General features: G+C 42.7%; 1 protein-coding gene across 1 annotated transcript; it reads left to right on the top strand.

The window, feature by feature from the left end:
• The first annotated feature begins 226 nt into the window (after positions 1–226).
• Positions 227–10,355, top strand: VPS72 (vacuolar protein sorting 72 homolog). The gene is made up of 6 exons (XM_007950899.2): positions 227–343; positions 4,449–4,601; positions 4,776–4,890; positions 5,905–6,081; positions 9,472–9,616; positions 9,968–10,355. Exons 1-6 carry the CDS (start codon positions 227–229, stop codon positions 10,353–10,355), a joined length of 1,095 nt encoding a protein of 364 aa, XP_007949090.1.
• The last annotated feature ends 759 nt before the right edge of the window (positions 10,356–11,114 follow it).

Below are 11,114 nucleotides of genomic sequence, written 5' to 3' on the forward strand. Positions count from 1 at the left end.
CTAGCTCTGCCTGGGATAGGGCAGAGGGCGTCAAAGCCCTGCTTAGTAGTGGGCGGGGCTGAAGAGTAAAGAAAGCTAGAGGCCCTCGACGCTCTGTTGCTTCTGTCTGTAGAAGTCCCGCTCCATCGCGTCGGCCACCGCAGGTAGTGGTGTCGAGCGCCTAGTTCTGAGAACCGAACCGAGCTGGGTGAGGGGCTGCGGTGGTGGTGAAAACTCGTTAGGCGATATGAGTTTGGCTGGGGGACGGGCCCCCCGGAAGACCGCTGGGAACCGGCTTTCTGGGCTCCTAGAGGCGGAGGAGGAAGATGAGTTCTACCAGACAACTTATGGGGGTTTCACAGAGGCAAGAGCCGGGTCCAGGAAGAGGGAGGGGAGGAAGCGAAGAGAGGACTTCTGACAAAGAGGGGGTGGGGATAAAGAGAAATCCTGGACGCTGATGCTCGAGACAGGGTGGAAAAGTCTGGGGAATATACTGTGGAGTCCTAGCATACAAAAGCCTTGGACAGGGCTGAAGGAGTCAGGGATGGAGAGGCTTTCTGGAGGGAGACCCTAGAGTATGGCAGAAACCTGTGTATTTCTCTCACCCCACTTCTGACGTCTAGCACACGCAAGGTACATCGTAGTCATTCCATATATAACCGTTGGCTAACCGCCTGGTTATTTCTCTTAGGTATAGAGAGTAATCTCTCCAAAAATTAGAAGAGCTTAGCCCATTCCTGTTTCAGCGTTCAAGTCTCAATGTAAATATCTCCTTAGAGAACTTTTCCTCGACTGTCCCTATTTCTTGCCTTCATAGGACGTATCTCAGTTTGTAATTAGATTTGGTTTGCTTGCTAGTTTATATTTTCCTATTAGATTGTAAGCCCTGTAAGGTTAGAGATGATCTGTTTTGCTCAACAGTATACATCCTGTGCTAGTCTAGTGTCACTCGTTAGATTTTTATTGATCAAATCATTTTATTAAATATCATTGAGCGCTTAGAGTATGCCAGGCCCTGTGATAGGCTCTAAGGAAACAGTATTAAAGAATACCAGTCTGCCCTTACATATTCCATACCTCAGTGGGAGAACTAGTTGGGTTAACAGGCAGTTAAAATGTATAATAAGCACTAAAATAAGAGGTAAGCATAGGTTGCTGTGGTAACCCGTGGGAGCCAGAGTTGTAGTCAGGTTAGGCATCCAAGGAGGAATGATGTTTAAGCTGAGGACGCTGTAAAGTAGATCTTGGCTGGTCAAGAGCAGTAGGTCTGGGAGTTGGGGGAGGGGAGGGGGTGGAGCAGAGTGTGTACAGGCACTGAGATCCAGGTCTGGTCTGGAACCTGCAAGTCTACCCTCATTTTCCAGAATATGAAGGAAATGAAAGTTGGTTAAGACTGGAGGAAATGGGCATGGACCCAATCAGGTAAACTGCATTGTGAGCCATGTTGAGTTTTGCTCTTCAGACTGAGAAGATATATCCAAGTTCCATGACCAGATTTGTGCGTTAGAAAGATCACTCTGTAATGAAGAGAATAGTTTGAAGAGGGCAAGACTAGAAACAGGGAAACTAGATTAGGCAGCTGCAAAACTCCAGGCATGAGATGATGGTGGCCTGAACTGAAGTGGCAGTAGGAGGGAGAAACATAGACAGGAGGATTAAAGAAAAATTAAGGAACTAGAATCCGCAGAACTTAGTGACTGATTAGGAGTCATGATTTATATAGCCCTAACTGAGCAGTTTAAAATAGAACTTTCTCATCTCTCCTCCAAGGCCAATTCACCTCTCCTCATTTTCCTATTCTTGTCATTTTATGAGTAGTTACTTAATATGTACTCTTAATGTTTCCAAAAAGGATTTAAGAAGGCTTATGATACAAACAAAAAAGAGGAACAGTAAAAATAGAGATAGATTAGATAATTGTACCAGCCTATGCTAAAATGGTAATAGCACTTGATAGTAAATTTAACTGAGCTTCCTGACAGGTAAACCTTGAATTTTTCTTCTTTTTTTTTTAAAAAAATAAGAAACCATTCAAGTACTTCAAGAGAAACAAATTTACTTAGCATTAAATCCTAGGAATAATTTATTATTGCATTTTTATACAAGATATGTAAAGTAATAGTGGTTTTGTAGATGATATAAAAACATTCTTTTATCTAGTCTATTCATGACACTCAATAAAAGCCAAAGAAATGATAGTAAACCCATGATTTAGTGAAAGCATTTCAGTTGAGCACTAAGCTAATTAGTGTAGTTGAACTATTACCCTCTAGTGATAGGACTTAATACCAATTAGAGCTGAAGGGATTAATGTGTTCCCATGTTGTCTTTCACAAACATCACTTGGGAGGAAATGATGGTCATCAGTGCAAGAGTGAACTCTGGCTGGCGTGGAGTGTCACCTGTCAGTGTTATTTGCTTGCTTTGGCAGCTTGTGTACCAAGATTAGCCCCTTAGTCTGTATCACTGATTAAAGAGAGAGCCACCCAGCCCAGTTGACTTCCCCTGTCACAAGTGTTTTTTGTACCTTACCATGGTAGCTGCCATTCTAGCTCTAACCTGTATCATCTCAGGCCTAGGCTGTACTCCAAGCTGTCTGCTTCAGCCCATCTAACCACTTCTAGAGCTTTCTGAAACACCCCTTTGTACATACTGTTTTTGCTTCCCCAAAATCTTCCACATTTCCACTGTTCCCCATTACCTGTAGTAGTAGTACCCAACAGTTTGTTTCTCCCAACACACCTGAGGAATGAGGCATTTCTTACAGTGACTTTAGTTTACCTCAGCAGTGATTATCAGTATTAGGACAAGTAAAAGGAAGGAGAGGATTGAGAATCATTGGCCTGCAGGTTAATATCAATTTACTAGCCTGACATTTAGGGAGCTCTGGTGGCTTAGTGCCTAAAGCATTTGACTGCTAACCAGAAGGCTGGTGGTTTAACCACCAGCACTCTGGGAAGGAAGGTTGGGCAATCTACTTCCATAGTGATACTGCCTCAGAAACCCAAGGAGGAGTCTCTCTGAGTCGGCTCTGACTCGACGACATGAGTGAGCCTGACATTTAAGCTTCTTCATAGATTTAATGAGGGAGCTCTGGTGGTGCAGTGGTTAAGGCATTCGGCTGCTACCTAAAAGGTTAGCGATTCTACACCTGTCAGTGCTATGTGGGAGAAAAATGAGGCAATATACTTCCATAAAGATTTACTGCCTTGGAAACCCAATGGGGCAGTTCTACGTTGTCCAATAGGGACGTTATGAGTTAGAATCAACTCAGTGGCAGTGAGTGGTGGGTAGACTTAATGCAACCTTATTTTCAAATCTTACAGCCCTGAAAGGCAATCAGTGTTGGCAGGAGGCTGACTGTGCCATAACCAAAGGCCTTCTGCTTGGAAAGCTTCTTGCCAGAGGCAAAACTCTGCTTTACTTAGCTCTAAATTCTTATTCCATAAACATACTTTACACGTTCCTGCTTCTGTACCTTTGTTCCTGCTATTTCATCTGCCCATGATTCCCTTCTCCTTCTTGGGTGTCTTAAATATACCTACTCCTCACTTAGGACATGATTAGGTTCCAAAGACCCAGTAGTTAATGTGAAAATCAGTGTTAGACAAAAATGATGACTACATTGTAACAACTTCTAAGTTACATTATTTCATAACAGCCAAATTATATCATTCTATAATTGCCAAATTGCATCATTGTAACTGCCAAGCCACTGAGACTCATGGCTCAGCCAGGTTGACACATAACCTTAACTATCATAGCTAGCTTTGCTCTCATTTCTGTGTTTGTTACTATCAGACTTACATTTTTTATGTACAAAATAGTAGATTTTTTTTATTGTTGTAAATGTGAAATGTCGGATAACGAGATAGTAAGTGAGGAGTAGGTGTACTCCCATTGTTTTAAACCATAGCTCAAGTCCTCTTCATACTTGAGAATCTAAAGCAGAGGTCAACAAAACAGCAACCCACAGACCAAATTCATTCCACCACTTGTTTCTATTTGGCCCTTTACGGAAAATGTTTGCTAATGTCTGGTCTAAAGGATTAAAGTCTAAAGCTTAGAACTTCCCATATCACCAGCCTATAACAGGTGTGCCTTCCTCTGAATCTTGTAATATTTTATTGCCATTTGGCACTTTATGTGTTGCCTTGTGTTAAAACTTGCTTTCTGTGATTATGTTCTGTTCTCCAGTAGACTATGAGCCCCTGAAAGTAGAGGCCCTTTGTTCTCCACCACTTAATACAGTGTGCTATGGGTAAAGGGCAGTCAATTAATATTGGAAGGGGATGGTACTAGAGCCAAAGGCCATCAGTCAGGAAGGCTTCCTGCCCAAGGAAAATAAGCAGCTGGGCTGGGATATAGTGGGGGCAGCTCTTACCAAGAAAATGAAGATGATTCTATTCTTCCTGGAGGGCCATTGATATCTCCAATGCCAGCTAGCTCTCATCTCCCTGTGCCCTCAGGAATCAGGAGATGATGAGTATCAAGGGGACCAGTCAGACACAGAGGACGAAGTGGACTCTGACTTTGACATTGATGAAGGAGATGAACCATCCAGTGATGGAGAAGCAGAAGAGCCAAGAAGGAAGCGCCGAATAGTCACCAAGGCCTATAAGGTGCAGAAGGATTCTGGTTTTCTTGGACCTTTTCAGTTCCTATTCTCGCCTCTATGAGGACCCACTACTCCCTACATCAGTCCCATTTTCTACAATGCTAGTTTTCTTAAGATTCTAACCTTCCTTCTCCCTATCTGTTTGGTTCCATGCTCTCTGATCCCAACCTGTCCCCAGGAACCTCTTAAGATCTTGAGGCCTCGAAAGGTCAGCACCCCAGCTGGCAGCTCTCAGAAGACCCGAGAAGAGAAAGCACTGTTGCCACTAGAACTACAAGATGATGGCTCTGACAGTGAGTGGGGATTTTTTTGGGGGGTGTGATGAGGGGGTCTTCCCAGAGACTGATTTTGGGAAGAAATAATCCCATTAAAGGAGTAGAAGACAGGTGATAGGAGGACTTAGCATCTGATAATTATCAGTACTATAAATACATAATTTTCTAAGTGCCCCAGAATGCAAAGCCTTATGTTAAGGGTTTAGTATCAGTATAAAAAAGAATTTTTATACAAGGTTTGTAGCCCAATTTGTGAGGCCAAAAAAAAAGTACTTGTAGTCCATTGTTGTTACGTGCCGTCAAGTCAGACTCGACTCATGGTGACCCCTCCTTGGGTTTCCAAGGTGGTATTACTACAGAAGTGGATTGCCCAGCCTTCCTTCCAAGGAGTGGCTGGTGGGTTTGAACTGCCAACCTTCTGGTTAGCAGTCAAGTGCCTTAGGCACTACGCTACCATAGATAAGCATAGAAAAACAACCAATTCTCAACTATCCATTTTGAATATCTGCTCAAGTTTATCTGAAACTAGTTTTCTTTTGCCATTCATTTTGTTTTTGGAGTGCACTTAAGTTAAGAGATTACTAATTATTTTTAATATTGGTTCAAGCAAAACACAGGAATATAAATCTATTATCATTAAGGAAAGAAGGTAAGCATTTTCAAGCTAGTAAAAATTATATTTGAAAGATCTGGTGATCTGATCTCTTCCTATCCATTAGTATGATTAATCAAGCTATTAGTATAGTGTTCATCAAGGGGAAAGCCTCTTGACTAGTTAATGAAGAGAGCAGAGAACTATGAATATAAGTGGCTTTCTTTAAAGGAGGTGGTTATGTGTCATAAAAGACAGGCTTAGAAACTTTCAGATTAGAGGAGATTGAAGAGAAGTATTTACTAAATGTAATACATGGTCCTAGACTGGAGTCAGTAAAAAATGCTATAAGAGACATTGATGGTCAGTTGACAAAATTGGAGTATGGATGATAGATTAATGTATCAGTAATATTTCTTACTATCTGATTTTCTTCTCAGGTCGGAAGTCCATGCGTCAATCTACAGCTGAGCATACACGACAAACATTCCTGCGGGTACAGGAAAGGCAGGGCCAGTCACGACGGCGAAAGGGGCCCCACTATGAGCGACCTTTGACCCAGGAGGAGCTGCTTAGGGAGGCCAAGATCACAGAGGAGCTCAACCTACGTTCCCTGGGTCAGTTTATGGTTTCAGGAACACTGGGTAGTGGGGCTGAGAAGCATGAGAAAAGCTGTGAGACCTGGAAGACTAGAAGAACTGGACAATAGAGATTTGGGATGAGGGAATCAGGAGAAAGAAACGGGGAGAGTGTGTGATTAGAAGCAAGGGAGCAGGCAGTTGTGAGCTGAAGAACAAGCTACATTGTGGTTCTTTGGTGTCAAATAGGAAAGAGTTATATGGACCTGAGTTAAAATCCTGGTTCTGCTGTTCATGTGCTGTGAGACTGCAGACTAATTATGTAACCTACTTGTATTTTGCTTTTCTTGTTAACAAAACAAGATAGCAATGGCTCCTGTTAAGGATTGAATTGTGTCTCCAAAAATACCAGTTGTCAATCCTAACATTTATACCTATGGCTTTGTTATGTTAATAAAGCAGGATTAGTAGAAAGTGTGTTCTGAGTCAGTCTCTTTTGAGATATAAAAGGGATTAAAACAAGTAATCCAGCAAGCAGAGATGAAGGAAGTTAGATGCCAGGGCACTTGAAGATCACCCAGGAGCAGAAGCTAAAAGAAATACTTTCAAAAGAGATTGACTCAAGGCATATACTGATCCTGCTTCATCAACATTACAAAAACAACCTATTCCTGAATGAAATTATAACCACAGGCATAGAAGTTAGGAATTACAAACATATTTTGGGGAGGGATTTCATTTTACTTGGATTCACTGTCAACACCCATGGAACCAGCAGTCAAGAAATCAAACAGCAAACTGCATTGAGTAAATCTGCTGCAAAAGACCGCTTGAAAGTGTTAAAAAAGCAAAGATGTCACTTTGAAGACTAAGGTGGCCCTGACCCAAGTCTTGGTATTTTCAGTAGCTTTGTGTGCATGTGGGAGCTGGACAATGAATCAGGAAGACTGCAAAAGAATTGATGCCTTTGAACTGTGTTGGCAAAGAATATTGACTATACCATGGACTGCTAGAAGAATGAACAAATCTGTCTTGGAGGAAGTACAGCCAGAATGCCTCTTAGAAGTGAGAGTGGCGGGACTTCATCTTTCATACTTTGGTCGTGTTGTCAGAAGAAACTGATCCCTGGAGGGGGATATCATGCATGGTAAAATAGAGTGTCAGCGAAAAGGGAGAAGACCCTCAATAAGATGGATTGACACTGTGACTACAACAGTGTGCTCAAGCATGGCAACAATTGTGACAGTGGCACAAAACCAGATGTTTTGTTTTATTGGCCATAGCACTGCTGTGAGTTGGAACCAACTCAACAACAACAACATTTTGAGGGCCCACAGTTCAATCCATAACACCTGTTGTGTAATATTTTTCTCAAGCAGCACTCAGCAACCAAAATCTGGGCAAGAGTTTAGATAATTGGCAAGAGAATAACTGAAATGATAGATTGAAGAATTGAAGCTGGATTTAAAAAGGAAAATGAAAGAGGAATCTGGTGGATAGGGAGAATGCAGAGGGACTATGTGTTAGAGGTACTGAAGAAGTAGAGGAACAGGGGCATCTAGAGCAGTGGAACAAATACACCAGAAGTATAGGCTGTTGTGGTCAGAGCCTAGGATATATAACTTAAGCACTGGGGCACTTTGAGGAGGTGACAGTCAAGGCTGTAGCTGTAGCAGAAAGGGAGGAACTAAAATATCATGGATGAGAATGTTGCTAAGAGATTAGATAGAAGAAACTAGGGATGAGGTGTCGAAGGGCCTACCAGTGTGGACTTTGAAGTCACCCAGCTGACATAAAATGATAGGACTAGGAGTGGAAGGAAGAGTAGAAACCAGTGCCAAAGTCTTCAGTGAGTGAGGGAGTAACTGTGACTAGGAAGGAGAAAGGGTAACCTAGACTGTTGCACAGGTCTCAAAAGAGAGGGGAGTTTGTAGGTGGGTGGAGAGTAGTGATCTGAAAGCTTCGGCGTGGAGCTCATAGGACACAGGCATATCCTGCATGGTATGTGAGATAACGAGCAGCCTCCACCAGAGGGCCATGAGGAGAATGGTGGCCTTAGCAGTGGCCAGTTTTCAGTTAAGTAGTGTAAGGAATGCGGAGTGAGGAGGTTGAGGGTGAGTTTGCTGTTTATAAAGCAAGAATTCCAAAGGGTAAAGGAAATGTTACAGAGAAGGGGAGGAATTGGAGGCAAGATCAGGGGAGAGCATTATTACCAATTAGAATTCAAATATAAAAAACGTTAAGTCACTGGAGGGCTTTACAGAGGGATTTTTTTGTCAGACTAGACATATAGAGAGTTGTGTTCACATAGCACATGTTTAAGAAAGACACACAAATTTGGAGTTCATTCATAGGAAAGGGACCAGGAATTTTTTGATCTGTTTATTCATTAATAGATTTATTGAACCCTGTAAGGTGCAAAATGCTGCATGACCCTGATAATACCTAGATAATCTGAGTCACAGTCATTGCCCTTAAGGAGGAGACATACAACCAACAATGAATTGCTGTGAAACAGTGTTATAGAGTGTAGGCAGCTGACATAAATAGTGTATCCAGGGGGGTTGTGGTTAATTGGAGAAGGGTGCCTAAAAGGAGCAGTTAATTAGCCCCAGCTAATTGTTACAGTGTGAGGATGCAGACCCAGAGTTTAGTTTTCAAGAGAAACCAAAAAATCTCTATACTTAAATGTACTTGCCTAATTTTTACATATCAACTACTAATTCAAATTTTCCTGAAAAATATAATAAAGATCAACTATAAATACTTAAATGAGTTGCCAGCTTGCAACCTCTGCCATAGACTGCAATAAGGACAGTAATAGAAGTGTGTGCTAGCCCGGTGGTGGCAAAAGATGGGAGTGACACAAGTAGCAAAAGGAGGGGGTGACTCAAACCATGTCGTATGACGAATGGTTCATTGAAATGGGTGTTGTGATCAGACTTGGAGACCAATTTCAACTATTTATAGTCATGTGGAAGATTAGATTGCATCCTTTATGGCCACAAGTAAAAAAGGAAATGTATTTCTACTCAACATAGGAAAGAAAGAACTCTAATAACAAGAGATGCCTAAAGATGTAATGAGCTGCCTTGAAAGGGAGTGAGTTGATAGGCATTTGTAGAGTAGATTCTGGTACTTCTGTGGGGGAATGAACAGGCTCATCATCAAAGAGTCCCTTCCAACTCTGAAGTGCTACACCTCTGAGTGGATGAGGAACCAAGTGTGCTTGAGACATGAAGAGCAGAGAGGATGTCACTAATGTAAAACAGAAAACTTGTGAAGTGGGAGGTGCTGGAGGACTTAGAGGACTTTCCGTAGTAGACCTGGTTAGTGAATGGCTAGACAGCCAGGAAGATATTTGAGATCATGGAACAGGACTGAGGGGTGGGAAATGATGACCATTCGTTCATTCCTTTTACCCTGAAGAGACGTATGAGCGGCTTGAGGCTGACAAAAAGAAGCAGGTTCACAAGAAACGGAAGTGCCCGGGGCCCATAATCACTTATCATTCTGTGACAGTGCCACTTATTGGGGAGCCAGGCCCCAAGGAAGAGAATGTCGATGTCGAAGGGTGAGTGACTCAAGGGGAAAAGAAGTTCCCCTCTTCTAAATTTGGCTTGTATTCTCTTGGCCCCATTTCATTTGCCTTCCTCACACAGTTCTCCCAAATACTAGGATATCTTTCAGATTCATTCTTTCAGCACTTTATTCTTTCTCTCACTCCTTCCTCTCTTTCCAAAGAGGCTGTTTTTCCTTCCAACCCAGTTTTCTTTTTCCCTATTTGATAGGTTCTTTCAGATTGTTCCCTTTCATTCTACTCCCTTTTCTCTTTCCTGGCCCCTTTGATCTCTTTCTGTATCTATTTTCTCTTCAGTTCCTTGTTTGTTTGTTTATTTATTTATTTTCTGTCTTTTGCCCTCAGACTTGATCCTGCTCCTGCAGCTTCTTCATTGACTTCTCATGCTGGTACTGGACCTGTCATCCCCCCTGCCTGCTGCTCACGTACCTTCATCACTTTTAGTGATGATGCAACATTTGAGGAATGGTTCCCCCAAGGGCGGCCTCCAAAGATCCCTGTTCGGGAGGTCTGCCCAGTGACCCATCGCCCAGCCCTATACCGGGACCCTGTTACAGACATACCCTATGCTACTGCTCGAGCCTTCAAGATCATCCGTGAGGCCTACAAGAAGTATATCACTGCCCATGGACTGCCTCCGACTGCCTCAGCCCTGGGTCCTGGCCCACCGCCTCCTGAGCCCCTCCCTGGCCCTGGGCCCCGAGCCTTACGTCAAAAAATTGTCATCAAATGAAGAGATGTCTAATCCTTAGAAACCTGTTTCTTACCCTCTTTTCTTACCCTGTCTCTTGACACTCCCTCTCTTCTTCCTGCTTCTCCTCTCTGTCATCTCTGAACTTTATTTACCTAACCCTTTTTTCTTCTATATTTCTTTCCCCCTAGTTCCTGCTAGTTTTATTTTTAATCTAATAAAATAGAATCATCCTTTTGTCTGGTGTCTACTGTAGGGTTGAGAACAAGAAGTGGTTTGTTTTTTTTGTGTGTGTGAATGTCTGAGTATATGTTGATCTTTGTATTTGTTTCATAGCACTTATTATGAACTGTTCTTTTTTAATTGTAGAGTACTACTCCAACTAGATTATAAATACTTTAAAATTAGACACCAAAACAAAATCCTTATACTCACTTTTACATCCCTCAGAAAACTGCTTTGAATATAGTGAGCACCAAATAAGTAGTAACTGATTCTTGTAGAACTCCAGGGTCTAGGACTCAGGTTTGTATGAAAAGGTGAGGAGGTGCCATATCAGTAAGTGGCCACTAGAGGCTCTCAGGGCTGGGCAGGGTATGGGGGCTGTGTATATGTGATCTCCCACTACCCCCCACCTGGCCAGAGCTAAAATAATAAAATGCTGAGCTCACTGTTCCCCCACCTTCTCCCCCGGCACCGGGCTCCTCCTGCTGCCGGGACAGTCCTCCAGCAGAACAGACAGACTGACCGACAGAAGGGGAGGTGAGAAGGGAGGTGGCCCTCAGAACTGGTAGGTGGGGA

Source organism: Orycteropus afer, unplaced genomic scaffold, assembly GCF_000298275.1.
Source record: "Orycteropus afer afer isolate SDZICR_OR568_19922 unplaced genomic scaffold, OryAfe1.0 scaffold00290, whole genome shotgun sequence".
Lineage (NCBI taxonomy): Eukaryota > Metazoa > Chordata > Mammalia > Tubulidentata > Orycteropodidae > Orycteropus > Orycteropus afer.

What these genes read in the sequence shown, in the direction of transcription:
- VPS72 (XM_007950899.2), top strand. Translation starts at nt 227, where the DNA reads ATGAGTTTGGCTGGGGGACGGGCCCCCCGGAAGACCGCTGGGAACCGG. An exon ending in TAGTCACCAAGGCCTATAAG is followed by an intron (nt 4,602 to 4,775) that starts GTGCAGAAGGAT and finishes ACCTGTCCCCAG; the next exon opens with GAACCTCTTAAGATCTTGAG. An exon ending in GAGAATGTCGATGTCGAAGG is followed by an intron (nt 9,617 to 9,967) that starts GTGAGTGACTCA and finishes TTTTGCCCTCAG; the next exon opens with ACTTGATCCTGCTCCTGCAG.